The sequence below is a fragment of the Myxocyprinus asiaticus genome, chromosome 14 (genome assembly GCF_019703515.2).
Source record: "Myxocyprinus asiaticus isolate MX2 ecotype Aquarium Trade chromosome 14, UBuf_Myxa_2, whole genome shotgun sequence".
NCBI classification, from domain to species: domain Eukaryota; kingdom Metazoa; phylum Chordata; class Actinopteri; order Cypriniformes; family Catostomidae; genus Myxocyprinus; species Myxocyprinus asiaticus.
This window is the reverse complement of record NC_059357.1, coordinates 4,386,726-4,408,659: the sequence shown is the minus strand read 5'-3', so window position 1 is coordinate 4,408,659 and position 21,934 is coordinate 4,386,726. Positions and strand designations below refer to the sequence as shown.

The window sequence follows — 21,934 nt, the reverse complement described above, 5'->3', positions numbered from 1 at the left end:
CCAAAATCATCACAATTAAAAGAACCAAAGACTTAAACTACTTCAGTCTGTGTGCATTGAATTTATTTAATACACGAGTTTCACAATTTGAGTTGAATTACTGAAATAAATGAACTTTTCCACGACATTCTAATTTATTGAGATGCACCTGTGTATATATATTTATATATATACACACACACACACACACACATACATGTATACATAGAAATGTACAGTTGAAGTCAGAAGTTTACATACATCTTAGCCAAATACATTTGTCTTAGGTCAGTTAGGATCACTACTTTATTTTAAGAATGTGAAATGTCAGAATAATAGATTTATTTCAGCTTTTATTTCTTCCATCACATTCCCAGTGGGTCAGAAGTTTACATACACTTTGTTAGTATTTGGTAGCATTGCCTTTAAATTGTTTAATGTGGGTCAAACATTTTGGGTAGCCTTCCACAAGCTTCTCACAATAAGTTGATGGAATTTTGGCCCATTCCTCCTGACAGAACTGGTGTAACTGAGTCAGGTTTGTAGGCCTCCTTGCTCGCACATGCTTTTTCAGTTCTGCCTACAAATTTTCTAATCGGATTGAGGTCAGGGCTTTGTGATGGCCATTCCAATACCTTGACTTTGTTGTCCTTAAGCCATTTTGCCACAACTTTGGATGTACACTTGGGGTCATTGTCCATTTGAAAGACCCATTTGCGACCGAGCTTTAACTTCCTGGCTGATGTCTTGTTGTTTCAATATATTTACATAATTTTCCTTCCTCATGATGCCATCTATTTTATGAAGTGCACCAGTCCCTCCTGCAGCAAAGCACCCCACAACATGATGCTGCCACCCCCATGCTTCACAGTTGGGATGGTGTTCTTCGGCTTGCAAGCCTCACCCTTTTTCCTCCAAATATAACAATGGTCATTATGGCCAAACAGTTCAATTTTTCTTTCATCAGACCAGAGGACATTTCTCCTAAAAGTAAGATCTTTGTCCCCATGTGCACTTGCAATCTGTAGTCTGGCTTTTTTGTGGCAGTTTTGGAGCATTGGCTTCTTCCTTGCTGAGCAGCCTTTCAGGTTATGTCAATATAGGACTCATTTTTACTGTGGATATAGATACTTGTAAACCTGTTTCCTCCAGCATCTTCACAAGGTCCTTTGCTGTTGTTCTGGGATCGATTTGCACTTATCGCACCAAACTTCATTCATCTCCTAGGAGACAGAATGCATCTCCTTTCTGAGCGGTATGATGGGTGCATGATCCCATGTTGTTTATACTTGCGTACTATTGTTTGTACAGATGGACGTGGTACCTTCAGGCATTTGGAAATTGCTCTTGTGGAATTAACTTGTGGAGGTCCACAATTTTTTTTCTGAGGTCTTATTTCTTTTGATTTTCCCATGATGTCAAGCAAAGAGGCACTGAGTTTGAAGGTAGGCCTTAAAATACATCCACAGGTACACCTCCAATTGGCCAATCAGAAGCTAATTGGCTAATTGTCTAAAGGCTTGACATCATTTTCTGGAATTTTCCAAGCTGCTTAAAGGCACAGTTAACTTAGTGTATGTAAACTTCAGACCCACTGGAATTGTGATAGTCAATTAAAAGTGAAACAATTTGTCTGTAAACAATTGTTGGGAAAATTACTCATGTCATGCACAAAGTAGATGTCCTAAATTACATGCCACAACTATAGTTTGCTAATATGAAATCTGTGGAGTGGTTAAAAAATGAGGTTTAATGACTTCAACCTAAGTGTATGTACACTTCTGACTTCATACTGAATATACTATATATATACAGCTGTTCTCAGGTTAAAGGGGTAGTTCACCCAAAAACAATTTTTTTTCATTTACTAACCTTCATATCATTCCATCTAAACCCGAGGAAACTTTCTCCTGTAGAACACAAAATATATTTAAAAGTTATAGAAGTGCAATTGGGTAGTTTACTAATAAAATGTCAATGAACATTTTAATTCAACATCAAGGTTTTAGGTTAAAATGAATATGGATGTTAGGTGCTGTAACTGGTAACCATTTTTTTAATCAGATCTAATAGTTACTGAGGATAGAGCTTTAATTGTTGGTGACTTCAACACTCACATAGATAATGAAAAGGATACACTGGGATTAATATATATCGATATTCTCAACAACAAAAAAAAGCACCAAGGCTTGATCCTGTAGAGTTGGCTAATTATAAACTGATCTCAAATCTCCCATTTATGTTGAAAATATTAGAAAAGGTTGTGTCCCCCCAACTATGTAAATTTTTACAACAAAATTGTATATATGAAGAATTTCAGTCAGGATTTAGGCACCATCATAGTACAGAGACTGCACTTATCAGAGTTACAAATGACTTGCTCCTATCATCTGATCGCAGCTGCACTTTCTTCAAGTGCTTTGTGATCTCAGTGCTGCCTTTGACAGCATAGATTACGGCATTGTCTTGAATAGGCTTGAGAATTGTGTTGGCATTTGTGGACAGGCATTAGGTTGGTTTAGGTCCTATTTATCTGACTGCTACCATTTTGTTTGTCAACAAGGAATTTTCAGATCATGTAAAAGTAAAGTATGGAGGGCCACAGGGCTCAGTATTAGGTCCTCTGATTTTCTCTTTGATTATGTTTCCCCAGGGAGACATTATAAGGAACCATGGAATTAGTTTTCATTGTTATGCCGACAATACTCAGCTTAATATTTCTGCAAGACCTACTGAAATTTCCCAATTCTCCAAGTCAATGATATCAAAGACTGGATGGCTAGAAATTTCCTTCTACTCAGTTCAGACAAAGAGGAGGCATTAATTATTGGACCAAAAATAAGATGCTAGAATATGTTTGATAACAACCGATCCTTTGAAAATCACAATTTCAGTGGTTGTAGAACAGCATTCTTCCACCTCAGAAATATTGCTAAATTACAACACATGCTATCTGTTTCTGATGCCAGAAAGCTAATTCATGCGTTCATGACTTCAAGACTAGATTATTGTAATGCATTACTGGGAAGATGTAATGCAGGTTCATTAAATAAACTTCAGTAAGTTCAAAATGCAGCAGCTAGAGTGCTAACTAGAACCAAGAAATATGATCATATCAACCCCACTTTATCATCGCTACATTGGCTACCTGTTAAGTTTTGTATTCAAAAATTGTTAATTACTTACAAAGTTTTGAATGGTCTAGCTCCACAATATTTAAGTGACCTTTTATCGCGCTATAATCTATCACGTTCACTACGATCGCAAAATTCCGGTCTGTTGATAGTACCTAGAATATCAAAATCCTCAAAAGGAGGTAGATCCTTTTCCTATTTGGCTTCTTAACTATGGAATAGCCTTCCTAACACTTTTCGGGACTCAGACACACTCTCTCAGTTAAGTCTATACTAAAGACTCATCTATTCAGCCAGGCATACACCTAATTTATCCATAAACCTGCCGGACATTACCAGAGCCTGCCAGATCCAGCCTGAAGTTCGACTCCCACCACTTTGTGTCGCTGAGTGTTGACTACTAATTGCAGCCTGTGCCAGCCAGACAGTGAGGGGCGGTTCGATGATCACTGTCTGCATTAATCAATTCAATCTATTATGATGGACTTAACAGAGGATAAACTGTTACCAACTTCAACCATACAACATGCACCTCGGACTAAGGATGGACTTCACTGAAAATAAACTGACACAAGCTTCCAGCAGGACTGCGACGAACACCTCACTTAGCCTGCATGATCTTGGTCATAGGATGAGCTCTCTTAAAATGGAAAACGTAGACAATAAACTAAAGCTTGCATCAGCCAAATAAAAAAAGGACATTGCATCTACGTGCAATTCCGTAGCATAATAATTATATTAGCATTATATTCATGCTGTATAGCCAAAGGGGAACTGGCTCCCCCAGCTGAACCTGATTTCTTCCAAGGTTTCTTTTCTCCTTAACCATCATCTTATGGAGTTTTGGGTTCCTTGTTGCCTTTGGCTTCCACACTGGGGGCCTAAAGACAAATAATTTTTAAAGCATGATTTTAATCACGTTTTATCATTTAAACTGCTCAATGCGGTCTTCAAGACATTACAGCATCATTTTCTGTTGCACCATAATTTTCTGAAAAGCTGCTTTGAAACGATTTATGTTGTGAAAAGCGCTATTAAATAGAAAAAGACTTCCCTTGACTACTTCCAAGTTTTGCACTATTTTCAATAAAATTTCATTTAAATAGTCCCGCAGAATGTCTTAAAGATAGCACATACAGTACTTTAGGCACTTGTGAAAAAAGTTGCATAGTGAGGATGTCTTCAAAAATAATGAAATAAAGTTTTCATTTATCACTTAATGTCATACAAAGTCCAGTAAACATAAAAAAGCTAAATCAATATTCGGTGTGACCACCTTTGCCTTAAAAACAGCCCCAATTCTCCTAGGTACACCTGGACACAGTTTTTCTTGGTTGTTGGCTGATAGGATGTTCCAAGCTTCTTGGATTTAGGCTGTCTCAATTGCTTCTGTCTCTCTGTAATCTCAGGCTGACCTGATGTTCAGTGGGGGGCTCTGTGGGGGCAATGCCATCTGTTGCAGGGCTCCCTGTTCTTCTATTCTAATCTTTTCTATTTGCGAAAGTAATGTTTGTGAGTCTAACATTTATATTTCCTATTGACACACTAAAGCTGAAGATATAAATAACCATCTTATGTGCCTAAGACTTTTGCACAGTACTGTATTATAAATTTAATTTGATTTTTTAAAAAAACGTTTTTGATGTAAAACAATGTCCAAAGTAATGGAATATTGTCCTTTATTAAAAAAACAACAAAATCTATAACATATTTTTATTGAGTTATTACTCTACTAAGCATTTAAGGCAAAAATATGAAGCTTCTCTCTTTTAAGTAAAAAAGGCAAATTTGAATGCAAAAGTAAATAATGACGCATAACATGTAAGTTAACTGTAATGGAGTCTTCAATTGGAATGCACATTCTCTATCATGTGGTAGCATTTTGAATAATCGCTATAGAAACTGGTATATCGATTTAATGAGTATTTTGCCCAACCCTAGTTTCAATTTACAATCTCATCCTATTGTCAGAAATCAGACAATACACATATTAAGTCACAAGAGACATTGTCTGTTGCACACAGTTTATTTAACAATATGGTATATAAGTACGAAATGAGTTCTTAACCAGTTTATACAGTGATCTCAATCTTTTTTCCTTTTATTTACATTGTCATCAAGCTGCATGATTTAAATTAAAGAATTGTTCACCTTCAATTCAAGTTTCATGGAGGAGAAAAAACTGAAGAACTCTTTGAACAAATCAGCAGTCAGACGAAGCTCCGCTCTCATACGCGAGGGGGAGGAGACATCAGATGTTTCAGAGATCAAACAGAGAAAACAAGAGGAACTTGTGTCCTACATTAAGCGACAACTACTAAATCCAGGCCAATAAATTAAATGCATTTCGGCACCTTGAAAAATAAAGAGCATTTTTCACAATTTGCTCACATGTGTACGTGTGTGTGTGTACGTGTGTGTGTGTGTGTGTGCAGTAGCCAAGCTCCTTTCTGTACAAATGAATACAGGTCCTCTGTACAAACTCCACAGTTTGGAGAGAAAAAGGCTGCATGTCCTTTTCCAAGCCTGGTAAATGTGAATACGTATCAGATCGGAATGAGGATTTCTCCAGATCCAAATTCCACATCAATTATCTTACAGTCCCTAAACACACAAAAAATGCATCTCAGTTTGCAAACATACAAAATGAAAGTTTTATATAATAAAATCAAATATTTTGCCTTGATAAATTCCATTAAAAAGTCCATTGCTCAAAATAACACCCCTCCCCAGAACAAAAACAACAAAAAAACAAAAATAATTAAAAACGTAACGCATAGACCAGGATTGAGTTTCAAGACTGAACACCCCTCCCAGAAAAAACCCTTTGTGTTTCTGCTCTTTAAACAGTAATTTCAATCCTTCCAACAAGGAAGAAAAAGCAGTCCATTAGTTGTGTAAACCTTTTACAGTCCATTATTTAGTCGTCTTTAGGTCAACGTCTCTAATTTCAGTACAACTTGTGTAGAAAACACACCTTTATCCTCATAGAATGTCTCATAATGCTACAATCCCTCTACAAACTTTTCTAATGTGTCTCCCGTGGTGTCGCCAACCATACTTAAGTCGTTGGTCAGCCCTCCGCGATTTGGCGTGTTCAGCTGTGGAAGCATTGCACTCTGTTCAGGGGTGCACAGGTGTGCCTGGTCCATGGGGCCTGACATAGGCCCTGCCAGGCCGGGGTGTGAAGAGCCAGAGTGCATGGCAACGTGCTGCGGGGAGGGTTGAGGCTGCATGCGTGGGGACAGGCTGGAATGTGGCGGCTGTTGGGAGGGAGGGCGGGGCGATTGCACAGGAGCAGGTGACCTCACTTGGCTGCCCAACACATTAGCCATGGCTGGTCCGGACAGGTGAGCTCCCTGTGGCTGTCCTGCAAGCATGTGGGGTTGTGGGCTCATGGAAGCTGCTTGTGCTGGTGAGCCCATCTGCTGCTTCAGCATTTGCTGCTGTTGCTGTTGTTGTTGCTGCTGATGCAGCATGCGCTGTTGTAGCATAGTCTGCTGGGCTTCCAAGCTCATGCCAGTCTGGCTCATCTGTGCCATAGGTGTCATCTGACCCATGGGGACAGTGCCTCCCTGCATTGCCATCTGTTGCTGCATACGGATTTGAGAGTAACTTGCCGCCCCTTGAGGTTGCTGGAATCTCACTTGTCCTGGAGGCATGCCTGGTTGCTGCTGCTGCATCTGTCGCATGAGCTGCCGGCGGAACATCTGCTGGTTTCCATTGTGTGCGGCGTTCATCATTTGTCCCTGGGGTCCGAGGTTAGCCATGGCTTGTGTAGCAGCAGGCTGAGGTTGCTGAGGAGGCATGCCAGGTCGCTGCACAGCCCCGGCCTGCATGGTGGCCATGTTCTGCATTCCCGGCTGACCTGCAAGCATGGCCTGCGGGTTCTGCTGTGGTTGCTGCGGCTGGCTGGCCTGGTATTTCGCCGTCCGCTGTTTGATGAATGCCGCCATGAGATGGGGGTTTGACTTGAGGATATTGAGGACCTGCTGTTGCTGCTGCGGGGAACTTGGCGACTTTAAAGTGCGCAGCAGGTCCTGCAGCGCTCCTGGGGCGATACTGTTGGCCACCCCTCTTTGCTGCATGCCTGGCGTTGGGGCTTGTGGAGGCACCTGCTGCGGAGGCATGACGCTTTGCATCTGCCGTGGCTGCTGCATCATGGAGCGCTGCATCATCGGGGGCTGTTGGGGCGTCTGCGTTACCTGAGGCTGCTGAGGTGCCATCGCCATCTGCGGTGGGGGCACTTGCTGCGTTGGAGGTGCCTGCGGATTCTGCATTTGCCCTTGCATGCCAGGTCTCCACTGGCTGGGCTGCATGCTCTGAACCACTTGAGGACCACGTGGGCCCATTATCTGCATGGGATCCATCATGCGCTGTTGATTCATCGGCATGCCATTCATATTCATTCTGTAATCTTGCTGTGGAGGCGGTTGTTGTTGTTGTTGCTGCTGCTGCTGCTTAACTTTGGTCATCATCTCTATTTGTCTTGCAACCTTCATTGCAGCCTGCTGCGGGTGTTGCTGTGGTGAGGGCTGAGGCTGTTGTTGAGGGGGCATGGGCAGGGGAGACTGCTGCTGGGGCAGAGGTGAGGACTGCGGCCCTGACTTACCCTGGGACCCTGGTGTAGGGGGTTGGCTGGGGAAAGATTGCACCATTCCCCCCACATTCTGATGCGTCTGCTGTGGCTGGTTGGCTATTGACTGAGCGGTTTGGGGTGTATGAGGTTGCTGCAGCTGCTGAGAGTTGGGCGTCCCGGGACCTCCTGAGGTAGTTGGGGAGGGCAGACTCTGAGGCATTCCTCTACACTGCATGAGTGCCATGCGGCGTCGCATCATCTGCGCCTGCTGCAGGCGCTGCTGAATCTGCTGCTGCCGCAACTTTTGCTTAATATTGAGACAGAAGGGTACGGGGCACTTGTTCTCCTGGCAGTGCTTGGCGTGGTAGCAGCACAATGCAATGAGCTGCTTGCAGACAGGGCAGCCTCCGTTGGTCTTGCGCTTGCAGCCCTTGGTGTGCTGCACCACTCGCTTCATCTTCTGGCAGGATGGCAGTGAGCAGTTTGCATTGCGGCACTGGCAGGCGTGCACCAGCGACTGGATGCAGCGTTGGATGCTGAGGCGTCGACTCTCCTGTGGGCTCTTGTTGGCCTCGCCACCCGGGTTGTTGCTGTCGTCATCCAGGCCCAAACCCCACTTCACCATTTTGTGCTCATGGCCCTTGGAGTTGTAGCAGTTATTGCATAGATCATAGTCCTGGAATAAGATCAGAAGCAGAATTAATGTTTTAGTTTTTTTCTGGAATAATCAAATATAATCTTCATTTAAAACTACATGACCTTGGCCGTTGGAACGTTTATGCTACTTCACTTTGAAAGGCATTGTATTTTAAGCTACAGGTTCAGCTCCATGGTCCTAACACAAGGTTCAACCCTTGAGAGGTTTAAACCTGCAACCTTCTAGTTGCCAGCTCTGATCTTTAACCACTAGCTTACACCACCCTCTAGCGTCTTGTGTCCTTTTTTGATAGCCTTTTTTTTTCTTCATCTTTGAAATAACATGTGCTGATAAATCATGTACAATAAGACCAGCAACGTGTTTTAATAAAGTAATTTGAAGTTTTTTTGAATACCATGAAAGTTGAAAGATGCTGATTTTGCATTGCATATTTTCGTTGGAGAAACCAAAGCACTTTTTGCATTTGAGGAGATTGGAGTGGATGCATGTTCCTTCGGAATGCATGGTCAGGAATATGGATCCGAATATCCTTTTCCTAATACCAGGTAGCATTGTGCAAATTTACTGAGTCTTCATTTCTACTCCTGGAGAGCCCCTTTCCTGCAGAGTTTGGTTTCAACCCTGCTGTAACACACCTGACTGTAATTTTCAAGTAATCCCAAAGACCTTGATTAGTTGGTTCAGGTGTGTTTAATTAGAGTTGGAACTAAACTCAGCAGGAAAGTGGCTCTTGAAGAATAGAAATGAATAGCACTGACATAGTGTCTACTAAGGACAGGTCATAAGGAATTACCATGTCTTTTGACTATTTAAAAAAAATATGAAAGATTTACATAAAAATTGGCAAACAATGGCAAGTTATTCTGTCAAATCAATAAAGAAGGGACTAACCTCACAGATGGTACAATGCCAGCGTGTCTCAACATGGTGCTTGCACTCATTGCAGGTGTAGACGAATCGGTCTTGGCCCTGATTGTGTAGCTCTACCAGCATGCACATTGTGCTCCATTTGCAGCGGCGAAGGGAACTGAACTCCCAGTGCTTGTCCCTGGCCAGTGTCAGGAAAGCATCACGTCCATCCATCAGATCACAGGTGAGAAGCGGGTCAGGGTCCATGATAGAATGGAGGGTGTTGACCACTGGACCAGCATGCAGGTGGATCACGAAGAAGACCTGGATTTGAGGAAGCAATAGGTAATCTGGTCAGCGTTAAAACAATTCCGAGTAATATAAATGGCTTTCTGGGTGAAAATGTTTTCAACAAACTGGCCCGACCTCTTTGTGCTTCTCCATCGTTGCATAAAGCTTCTGGGAGAGATCATTAGCTACATTCGGCATCCCAGGCTTCTTTTTGTTGGCGCGGCTCATGCTGCTTTTGTTTTTGTTAGTCTTTTTATTGTTCTTCTTTTTGGCGTTCTTGCTGTCGGCTTGAGTTCCCTGTGGAAAACCAAGATATTTTTAATAAAAGGCTTAGCGTTACTCTACATACTCCTTCAAATCGCTTTGCTCCCTGACTTACCTCTGTTGTCTCAACAGAGGCCGTATTCTCCTCTTTCTTCCTTTCCTCTTCTTCCTGTTCCAGCTCCTTGATGCTCTCCTCTAAAACATTGGGCCAAAAATCACCCTCAAAATAGGGCAGCTCATTGGCACTTGTCAGTCGGTCCTCTGTGGCCTGCTTAAATATGTCCTGCATAACACACAGCGAGTCAGTCGGCGAGTCATAATTGTAACAGTCTGATGTTCAAAATATTGTGAATGGAAACAGACCTACCTAAAAAACTGATACCAGTGAAAACATGTTTAAAGCCATTAATAAACATACCTTATAGTCATGAATGATTCGTTCTGCAAAGGCCTTGTCCAGCATTTTGCGGTACCACTCCTGGAGTCTCTTGGGCTTGGGAATCTTCTGATCAAGAGGATGACAGTGGAAGATGTAGTCGTCCCCTTCACTGGGTGGGCAGGCCCAAATATGGCCTGTCGTATACCTGCATATGGGGAAAAAAATCACATCAATTAGTGTATAGCGAACACAACTAGAGATCCATAGTGAATAAAACTACAAATGCTGTTTATTGTAATGCATATAAGTGAAAGTACAGATAATTTCAAGTGTGTTCAGTACGTTCAAAGTGGTTCAAAACTTACCCAAGTTTCTTAACATACTCCAGATAACCAATGAGAATTTCATGGTAAACTGCAGTTCTTAGCAAACGAGGCTTGAAGAAGTGAATACTGTCGAGATATGATATGTATACCCGTCTGGAAAGAAAAATACAAGACAGGGAATCAGTCAATTTAACCTGTTCAAGACTTGATTAACTGACTGATCAGTATTTGCACAATGCTACCTGGTGTTAGGGAAAGGACATTCGGATCCATATTCCTGAACATGCATTCCGAAGAAACACACATCCACTCCATCAATCTCCTCAAATGCAAAAAGTGCTTTGGTTCTGTAGGGAAAGCTTTCTGACATCTCTCCCGAGTCAACAAACCTGCAGCGAAAATATGCAATGCAAAATCAGCATCTTTCAACTCTGGTACATGGCATACAAAAAAACTTCAATTTACTTTATTAATACACGTTGCTGGTGTTATTGTGCATGATTCATCAGCGCATGTTATTTCAAAGAAGAAGAAAATAAAGACAATATCAAGTACCGGAGTACATTTTAATTCTGTTTCATTTGTCAACACATCAAGTTATTAAAGTGTAAGTGGAAAAAATGAACAATTCAATTTCTATAATACATATTCTAATGGATTTCAGTACAAGAACTCTATCAATGGGTCTTCAGATCATTGAAATACTGCAATAATCCATTTTCATGAATGACCGTACCTGGATTTCATCCCGGGTTTGACCTCTACAGTCTTATCCGAGCTAGCGACCACCCGTACAAACACCTCTCCAGCCTCAGGGTGATTCTGCCTTTTCAAGAACTTATTCACCCGGTCTTCAATGTACGTGCCCAGTCTAGTGCTCTGTAACCCTGATGAGAAACGCACAAACAGGGTTTACTTCACTTTGCAATAAACAGCAACAGAGAGGCAATCAGGTACACAAGTACTCACTTTTAGCAGAAAACTTGTTCTCCTTTCTTGTTTTGCCAGTCTTCTTCAGACAGTTGCCACAGATGAAACTGTTGTGAGAGAAAAACAGCAGCTGTAGGAAGCAAATACTTTGTATGATTTCATAGTAAACTGCAGGCAAGTATAAGGATTTAACTCTTACCCTGATGGCCAGATGACATCATAATGCAGCACACAGATCTGATGCATCTTACGGCCACAGTCTTTACATTCAACAAAACTGTTGAGGAAAGTAGGTGTTAAACTCACAATTTTGACTTGCATTGTCATATTAATTCATGCAACTTTGGTTATGTTTGGAATGGAATACTAGTGTACTGCTTAACCGCAAACTGCAGTGTACACTGTATTACTGCATACAATTATTTTACAAATAGTATGTGAAACAGTATGCAAAGAAATGTTTCAAACATGCTACACTATCAAATGACCTCACTACGCTGCTTGTTTATTTCAGTGAGTGGCGTGCAGTTATCAAGGTTCCAACACTTATTAATCCAATCTGCATGACTTTTCCGTAACTTCTCACATTATGTGATTACTGGATAAGGATTTCTATTGGTTTGCTTTTTAAGCCAATCCAGTTTATATGACGAAATGGATCTTCTATGGATTTTCAAGGCAAAGCGCAGGTTAAATTATAAAAAAAACAACTAAAAACCTACAGTTGCAATCGAAATTATTCAACCCCCCCCCAAGACAGTAAGGATTTACAAAGGTAAGCTTTTCTGATGACCCAAAATTTTTAAACATTACATCTATATCAGTTGAGTGACACATTCAAAGTCATAGTGTGAATATATAACCTAATATTTCTAAATAGCAGGATTTTTTTAAATACAGCCATGTCATAATTATTCAACCCCTACTGCATGTAGCTGTTTCTTAAATATGTAAGGCTACACAAGTAATTGTTTAAAACAAAATTAAGTCATCAATCTGCAATGGCACTTAAGTTTTTAATTTAAGTTTAGCGTTGTAAGCAAAAATTTATTTCTATGCAAAAAATGCAATTAAAAATAAGCTGTCAAAAGCTAATAGAGGAGATTATTTCATTACACAAGAAAGGTCATGGCTAAAAGTACATTTCCAAGGCACTTCAGTTTCCAATAGACAAAGTTGGCAGCAACATTCATACATTTTTTTAAATATGGTACAACAGCAACCTTCTTGGGGTGTGGAAGAAAGCAAAACTTCACCAAGGGAAATGTTGACTTAAATATTCAAGAAGTAATTAGGAAAGACCTGTGGAGTCCTGGAAGAAGGTTTTACAGACGTATGACACTAAACTGAAAATGAGTTTTACACCCATGGGTCAGTAGTATGTCTCGAGTAAGATGACAAGGTGATGACAAGAACGACAGCATCCCCACAGTCAAGCATGGAGGTGGGTCAGTCCTGTTATGGGGGTGTTTTGCGGCTGCAGGAAACGGCTATCCTGACTATGTGACTGACACCATGGATTCTTTCAGGTATCAGGCCATTTTGGCAAAGATGTGATGCCTTCAGTGTGTAAACTGAAGCTCGGTGATCACTGGACTTTCCAGCAAGACAATAACACCAAGGATACATCCAAGTTTTCCAAAATCTGGTTCAGGGATAGGTCGTGGAATGTCCTTAAATGGCCCTTTCAGTCCATCATTAAAATCCCATTGCAAACCTTTGTTGGGATTTCAAGGAAGCAGTGGCAGCACAGAAACCAAAGAATGTCAGTGAGCTGGAAACTTTTGCTCATAAGATTTGTGTAAAAATTCTAATAGAGAGGTGTCCGAAGCCCGAGAACACTTACCTGAAACATTTATTTGCTGTTATTAAGGATAAAAGTATGCTCCACAAATGATTGACTTTGGGGGTTGAATATTTTTGACATGACATTTGTGGAGAGAATTAGTTATTTTTTATTTTAAAATGTGGGTAAACTGAACTCTTTGTTCTCAAAATCACTCAAATGTGTATTAAAAACTTACTTTGACTGTTTACTGAGATTTTAGTTGATGTGTTTTAATTCACATCACCAGAATGTATTGCTGGTCAGGGGAGTTGAATAATTTTGATTGCAACTGTGTATAAGATATTGAAGATACATTTTTACTAAAATTCCCTGAAACTGATTCCAGGCTGACTTTTTTTTAAAAACATTTCAAGGGTGTCAGCAGAATAAAAGGAATTTTGCAGAGGACTAGAAATAAGGATTTTAAAAAGAAAATGAACCCACAAAGAGCAATTTCTAGCCTATCAAATATTTTAGAGCTGTGCAAAACTAGAAAAAATTATATACACTTTAGAAAATTACATGACCACGTCTTTTTTTATCCAAATATTCTGATACAGTGCATCCGGAAAGTATTCACAACGCTTCACTTTTTCCACATTTTGTTATGTTACAGCCTTATTCCAAAATGGATTAAATTCATTATTTCCTCAAAATTCTACAAACAATACCCCATAATGACAACGTGAAAGAAGTTTGTTTGAAATCTTTGCAAATTTATTAAAAATAAAAACCGAAAAACACAAATCACATGTACATAAGTATTCACAGCCTTTGTCATGACACTCAAAATTGAGCTCAGGTGCATCCTGTTTCCACTGGTCATCCTTGAGATGTTTCTACAACTTGATTGGAGTCCACCTGTGGTAAATTCAGTTGATTAGACATGATTTGGAAAGGCACACACCTGTCTATATAAGGTCCCACAGTTAACAGTGCATGTCAGAGCACAAACTAAGCCATGAAGTCCAAGGAATTGTCTGTAGACCTCCGAGACAGGATTGTATCGAGGCACAGATCTGGGGAAGGGTACAGAAACATTTCTGCAGCATTGAAGGTCCCAATGAGCACAGTGGCCTCCATCATCCATAAATGGAAGACGTTTGGAACCACCAGGACTCTTCCTAGAGCTGGCCGCCTGGCCAAACTGAGCGATCGGGGGAGAAGGGCCTTAGTCAGGGAGGTGACCAAGAACCCGATGGTCACTCTGACAGAGCTCCAGCATTTCTCTGTGGAGAGAGGAGAACCTTCCAGAAGAACAACCATCTCTGCAGCACTCCACCAATCAGGCCTGTATGGTAGAGTGGCCAGACGGAAGCCACTCCTCAGTAAAAGGCACATGACAGCCCGCCTGGAGTTTGCCAAAAGGCACCTGAAGGACTCTCAGACCATGAGAAACAAAATTCTCTGGTCTGATGAAACAAAGATTGAACTCTTTGGCCTGAATGGCAAGCGTCATGTCTGGAGGAAACCAGGCACCGCTCATCACCTGGCCAATACCATCCCTACAGTGAAGCATGGTGGTGGCAGCATCATGCTGTGGGGATGTTTTTCAGCGGCAGGAACTGGGAGACTAGTCAGGATCGAGGGAAAGATGAATGCAGCAATGTACAGAGACATCCTTGATGAAAACCTGCTCCAGAGCGCTCTGGACCTCAGACTGGGGTGAAGGTTCATCTTACAACAGGACATCGATCCTATGCACACAGCCAAGATAACAAAGGAGTGGCTCCGGGACAACTCTGTGAATGTCCTTGAGTGGCCCAGCCAGAGCCCAGACTTGAACCCGATTGAACATCTCTGGAGAGATCTGAAAATGGCTGTGCACCGACGCTCCCCATCCAACCTGATGGAGCTTGAGAGGTCCTGCAAAGAATGGTAGAAACTGCCCAAAAATAGGTGTGCCAAGCTTGTAGCATCGTACTCAAAAAGACTTGAGGCTGTAATTGGTGCTTCAACAAAGTATTGAGCAAAGGCTGTGAATACTTATGTACATGTGATTTTTTCCCATTTTTTATTTTTAATAAATTTGCAAAGATTTCAAACAAACTTCTTTCTCGTTGTCATTATGGGGTATTGTTTGTAGAATGTTGAGGAAAAATAATGAATTTAATCCATTTTGGAATAAGGCTGTAACATGACAAAATGTGGAAAAAGTGAAGCGCTGTGAATACTTTCCGGATGCACAGTATTTTCAGGTTTTCCATGACCGTGGGAGTTATCTCAGAAATAGTAATGGTTATTTTACATTTTTATTCCACTTTTGTGTAAAAATTACTATGTTTACATAGACACCAGAAAGCGGCGTATTGCGAGAAATCTGCTTATTGCAAGAAAGTGGCGTTCCCATTTACGTGCACTTTATAAGAGGTGTAATCTTTATTCCAGTATATATGCAGCTTCGTCAGTGAGCAGCTTTCTCCACAGAAACGTAATTTCCCTGCAAAGCTTGTGTATATAATAAACATGGCATCCAAGGAAGACGTCGCTATTTAATTCTCTGTTGTTTCGCTTTATTTCCAGATAGTCCAAAGATGTTGCTGTGTTTATTTACTTTATGGTACTGTGCTTCAATAGTGGGGTTTCCCCCAATGTAAGAGCACGTAAGGGACATTCTATATTTTACACTGGCGTGTATAAATGGATATAATTTATAGTGCATGTGATTTTCTCAGTGCACTCCCAGAAATGTTTAATTCTTTCTGCTGTGTTGACTTGTTGGGCTTCATCCTATGACGTTTGTTATCTGGTCTGTTCATGCACATTAACACACTTCAAAAACCTGTAAGAACGCTGCTTATGTGTTTATATGAACACATAAACGGCATTTTATGGGCGCTTGCCTTTAATCGCTTAAATGGCAAAATTGCCGTTCTCATTTACATGATGTTTCCGAAAAATCCTGGAATAAAACGTTTTCTTGAGTGCACTGCATTGTGGCAAACAATATTTCAAGCTGTGAATTCTAGGGATGGGCATTTCAAGTAATTTTGTAGTCAAGTACTCTTAACACACCAAAAAACGAGTAATCAATTACTTGACATTTAGATTTTAAATTCAACCTTAAACCTTTGAACCTGTTTTTCTAATGAAAATAAATAAATAAATAAACTATGCATAAGTACTATGCATGAACAACATCATTAAGATCCAAAAATGACTAAATAATAATCACAGAATTAAAATGTTTGGGTCAACTATTCCGTTAACAACATCTGGCAAGATTGAGGTGAGAGAAGCATTTTTATTGTTGACCATGGCAAGGCAAAGTCAAACTGAAATATTCGAGTAGTGTTTTTACTAGTCGAATATTTAAAGCTGAACGAGTACTCAATTAATCGAATACTTGTACGCATTCCTAGTACATTCTGGTAATACTGCACATTTAGGCAAATACAGTAGGTAGTCTGGGTATTCGATGCATACAGAAAGTACAGTGCATGGTATACTGCAGTATTAGTATCAGCAGTATGGTAGTATGCCATTCATAGCATACCCACAAACCAACCCACTGGGTTAAAAAGAGCATTTAAATGATGACACTTACGGCTCAGGGTCCAACATGTCGTTTTTCTTCTTCTCAAACTGCTCCTTAGATATCATACTGGAGAGAGACACAACATTCATTTAACTCCAGAAATAAACATATGTACAACTCATTCTTCAGGATACTTTTAATGTAACTGAAGAGAGAGATACGTACGTCTGCGGCTGCGCCGGGTCATCTCCCAGGGTGACGCTATTGCCCTGGATCTCGTTGAAGCACTTCTCGCAGAAGTGATACCTGTCGGCAACAAGGCCATATTTGGGTGAACTGGACGCAGCACACAAGAGAACAGGCAAACTGGCACACGGACAGCATCACAGCACAAGAGCACAGAACGAGTCGAGTACAAACACAACACACAGCAGACAGGCCGAGCAGAGCATTCAAACACAAATGAACGTGCTACACTTTCACATGAAGACCAATGATGGATACTGACATGATGTTATGTCATGCAGAGTGTAGACACTTTCCTTTGGTATGGTACGATCTTGAATCTTTTGTAGAAACAAAAAAAGGCACCAGACAGTACGCGAGTGCAATGTGACTGAGATGAAATGCATGCACTGATGTCACACAGAAGACACTTGCATTATGGAAAAAGGATGCAGTTCTTTCAGTCATACTATTTTATGATCATCTGCAAAATCTTAATGATTTAAACAAATACTAGCAGCTGGAGTATTATTGCTTTAAGAAGTTCACAAGTAACTGAATTTACTAACTCGGGGTGGTGTAGCCTATCGGTTAAAGAGCTGGGCTGGTAACTCAAAGGTTGCGTGTTCAAACCCTGCAAAATGTATCTATGAAGTATTACGCTTAACCTGTAAGTTTGATTTTATGACTTGCATGTGAACAACAAGTGGTCAACCAAGAGAAACCTACATAGTGCTTTAGATAATGAGTCTTATTTCAGTGCATCACTGTCCAATTCTGTAACTCTTACCTCCCCATTTCTCACACCACTGATCATGCCGTTCATTACCTGTTTTGGTAGCTGTAGTATGTGCCGTCTCTGGAGATGGTGCAGAGCTGTTTGCCATAGCAGCAAAGTGTCTGAGGTGAAAACTCGAACTTCAGAGTAAGAGATGTGGAAACAAAATTAAAGGAGCATTTCTTTAAAGCACAATTGGTTATAAATGTATTTTATATTCACAAATGCTTTCTTTTCAATGACTAAGGGGCTGCTAAGCCAAACACGTGCTTGCGCTAAATTAGCTAGACGCTACACAAAAAAACCATCTAAAAGACGTGGCACTCCTGTGCGAGATGAAAAATAAAACAGTGAGATTTGGTGCAACAGTCAAAGACATCTGTCTAGAACATGTTTACATAGAAAAACTATTAAAAATACAGATGCAAAAACTTTTTTTGTGCACGTTTAGGGCCTTTTTGCTCTTTAAGGGTGTTTTCACACGGTCCGTTTTAGGGGTCTGAGCGTGGTTTGCGGGATTTTTGGCCCATATGTGAACAATCCAAACGATCTCAGACCTCTTTAAAGCGAACTGAACTGAGACCATCTCGGGAGGTGGTCGGAGTACGGTTCGCTTGCTGCCTGCGATTCGGTTCGCTAATAACGTGCATTCTGAACACAAAGCGCCCCGGGCTCACTTGATTCTCCCTTTCGTGTAATTCCAAACATGTTTGACACTGACAGGTTACCGTACACCAGTAATGATGATGTGCAGAGAAGAGATGCCAGAACCCTTCTATATAGGGGAGCCTTCATGCTTGGCCTTGAACAGCATAACGCTGATACACTGGCGAGGAGTCAAGAGGCCGTTCTTTCTGAATGGATGTCTATGGAGGAGCTTTAATACGCTGAATAAACAGCTAATAATTTAATTAACTGACCGCCTGTTCGCTAATATTCAACATGTATTGCACTAAACAATCATTTTGGAGTGAGCTATGTGTGGAGTTTACTACGATAAAATTGCTGTTTTGTAAGAGAACGATTTTGCGACAGGTAGGTGTACGTTTACGGCTCTCCTCATTCATTTGTATTGTACCTGCACACTTTGACTTCCTGTCGTAACACGCTAGTTGACCTTTACGCTCTTTCCTATGGTAAAACGCAGAGATTTTTATCTAAGCATAGAAGATCTCTGGTAGGGCTGAAACGATTAGTCGACGTTATCGACAATAAAAAATTGTCAACAAAAATTTCCGTTGTCGAATAGTCGTTTGATCTCATTTAACGTAATATGATATCATATGAAACTGATGCCGTGCGAGAGCAGCACTGTAGCTCGCGTCTGATTGAGGAGAGGAAGAAAAGAGCTCACAGTCCAGACATACTCCAAACTTTCCAAACAGTCAAAAAATAAGCACATACAGAAGCACTGTCATCGTGATATAAAGCAGAGCCGGATCTGGCATTCCACTTAAGTAAAACTTGCATGTCAAGAGCATCTAAAAAGCAAACAACCTGGTGTTATAACTTTAATACATCCTTTAGTAAAGTTCAAATAAAAGGAAGTGGGCCATTTCTCTGTGCAGTCAGCGCCGCTTCTATGAGTCATGTGAAGGGGGAGAGATCGAAACTGCACCCGGCTGATCACTGTATGTAACTTATTGTGAAGAATATCAGCAATACGCAGCTCTATTAAGAAGAGAGAGTTTGTTTTTTGTGAGTAAAAGATGGATTGAAGTGAACATTAAGGTGAGAGGGTGTAGTCTTAGCTCATTATTCACTGGAACATTATAAGATTTTGATTATTCTTTTTTAGCTTGTTTTCCAAAATAATATCTAAACTCCTTTAAAACAACGTACATTTACTTGAGGAGCTATACTGCAGAAGAAAAACATGTTATTGGAGAATGTTGAATACTATATTTAATATTTAAATATTTTAAAATAGCCTACTTATATACAAGATATATTCTCTAAAAGCAAGTCTAATTATCTTATATGATGTTTCTCAGGTAAATGTATCTCGTTATGAGTATATTCTTTCTTTACTGCACCGGCAGAAGTGTGAACAAGTGAAAAAATACACTTATATACAAAATACACACATTTAGATACATTCTCTGAAAGCAAGTCTAAATATCTTGTATGTTGCTTCTCAAATAAATGTTTTGTTCTCAATCTTCTCAATGTAAATCTTGTTTTAAGGATTTTTAGATAATTTAAATGGAAAACAAGATAAAAACACTTGATTACAATAGGATTTTTTTGCAGTGAATTTTTTAATGAATTAAACTTAAAAAAAAAAACAAAAAAACATTTTTTTCCTTTTAATTCAGTGAATGTCATTTAGAGGTATTTTTAAAAGATGATTTTGTCCTCTTTATTGTTAGTAAGCATGTTTAATACAACCTTTTAAGTCAGGCATGAGCTGAATAGTCCGTTAAGCGCTAATGATTAATCGTTGCAATAATCGCCTGAATAGTCGATTAATCGATAGATTAGTCGATTATCAAAATAATCGTTAGTTGCAGCCCTGATCTCTGGAGACATGACGAGCTGCTTATTCTGTTTCTATGGAGATGACAGAGTAAATTGCTGATGAAAACTATTTAAACTCCTCACAAAACAAACTCAAAAATCTTTCTTCAGTGTTCTGTGCAAATGAAGACTCGAGGGTTTAACCAGACTGCATTGGAATAGCGCGTGACAGATAAGAGATTACCATACGAATATTTTACTATTGTTTTCAATTAATGGATGTTGCCCGACGCTGTCAATAGATAAAACAATGATCAATCACATTTTTTGTTGGCAATACGACTAATCAACCATAATCCATGATTTAATTTCTTGAATTTGGCTCTAAATACAGTATTATTACTATAACAATACAATGCATTCAGTTTCATGCACAGCTTTTCCCTTTTAATTTATAAAAAACAAGATGTTATATATTTACACTATGTAATACAGTTCTTTTTTGATGCAGAAGATCAATAAAATATGTTTTATTGAACAAAGACACCTGTACTATTGCTAATTATTCATTTTAAAGGTACTAAACATGTTTAATAATCTCATAAATTACTATGTAGATATAATTGTACCCTTACATTTAATATAGCCATAATAATAACTGCCTCTGCGTCTGAGACCGTCAATCCGCGCATCTTATCACGTGGCATGTTGAGCGCGTTTCCACGGAGACATAGCGCGCGTGGAGGCCCACGTCATCCACCGCGGCATCGACGCACAACTCACCACGCGCCCCACCGAGAGCGAACCACATTACAGCGATCACACGGGGTAACCTCCTCGTGACTCTACCCTCCCTAGAAACCGGGCCAATTTGGTTGCCTGGAGACCTGGCTGGAGTCACTCAGCACCCCTTGGGATTCAAACTCGCAGACTCCAGTGGTGGTAGATCAATTTTTTCTTTTAAAAAGTGGTCTGGGTTCCACAAAAACAACACAGTATGAATGCAAAATGGGCTGAGACCCCGTAATGGGTCAAGTGGACCAAAAAGAAATCTGAGCCCAATTCAGAGGTCACGGATAATGTGAATGCAAAGAGAACTGGGTCCTTTTTCACTCGGTTCGCTTCTTGGTTCACTTAAAGCGGTCTGAGTTTGGTTCTTTTAAAGAGGACTCAAGTGTGAAAACACCCTAAGGGGGCTTTCACATTGGGCATGTTTGCTGCGGTCCGATTGTTCCCAGTGCCCCCCGCAGCTTTGGTCTGGTTTCACACTCACTTGATTCTATCGAACCCCGGTCCATTTGCGTTCATCTTATGTCATCACAAACACGCATGGTGAACACAATGCGACTCATCATACTTTTTGTTTTTTTGTTATTTTGGTGCCATTATGCACAGCAGAGTGAACGACAACTGCGTATATGTGCGCTTCATGGTGTAACTCATCAGATGTCCAGGGGAAGGCGGCTTGCTGCTGCTCGCAAACAGCGTTTTTTTGGGGGAGACAGCTGATTGCAAGGAATTCATTTGCATCTTTGTTTACACTGCATGCATACTCACGCTCGTGTCTAAGGTGAAGTTACTGCCACTGTCATCTCCTATTATACCCTACATTTATAACCAATAATAGTATTTATATATAGTATTAATAAGGTGTATAGATAGATAGATAGATATTGTCATCGGCTAAAAGCATGCGCAGGTTACTTCCTGAACGAGTGCGCACCCGAGTCCGAGTTGCTTTCACATTCACGCGAATCGCGCTACAGTTCCATTGCA

General features: G+C 40.5%; 1 protein-coding gene across 2 annotated transcripts in view; it reads right to left on the bottom strand.

Annotated features, from left to right (window-relative positions):
• Positions 1 to 5,120: 5,120 nt before the first annotated feature.
• Positions 5,121 to 21,934, bottom strand: part of LOC127451969 (CREB-binding protein-like) — a 70,693-nt gene continuing 53,879 nt past the window's right edge. For both annotated transcript variants that reach the window (XM_051717067.1, XM_051717068.1), the window contains exons 19-31: positions 17,750 to 17,838; positions 16,921 to 17,001; positions 16,765 to 16,821; positions 11,589 to 11,666; positions 11,429 to 11,496; positions 11,196 to 11,346; positions 10,702 to 10,848; positions 10,499 to 10,612; positions 10,173 to 10,338; positions 9,870 to 10,037; positions 9,626 to 9,787; positions 9,242 to 9,523; positions 5,121 to 8,368 (exon numbers count right to left, since the gene is read on the bottom strand). In XM_051717067.1, the coding sequence (XP_051573027.1) occupies positions 6,119 to 8,368; positions 9,242 to 9,523; positions 9,626 to 9,787; positions 9,870 to 10,037; positions 10,173 to 10,338; positions 10,499 to 10,612; positions 10,702 to 10,848; positions 11,196 to 11,346; positions 11,429 to 11,496; positions 11,589 to 11,666; positions 16,765 to 16,821; positions 16,921 to 17,001; positions 17,750 to 17,838 (3,813 nt within the window). In that variant the 3' untranslated portion in view covers positions 5,121 to 6,118. The remainder of the gene's footprint in view (positions 8,369 to 9,241; positions 9,524 to 9,625; positions 9,788 to 9,869; positions 10,038 to 10,172; positions 10,339 to 10,498; positions 10,613 to 10,701; positions 10,849 to 11,195; positions 11,347 to 11,428; positions 11,497 to 11,588; positions 11,667 to 16,764; positions 16,822 to 16,920; positions 17,002 to 17,749; positions 17,839 to 21,934) is intronic.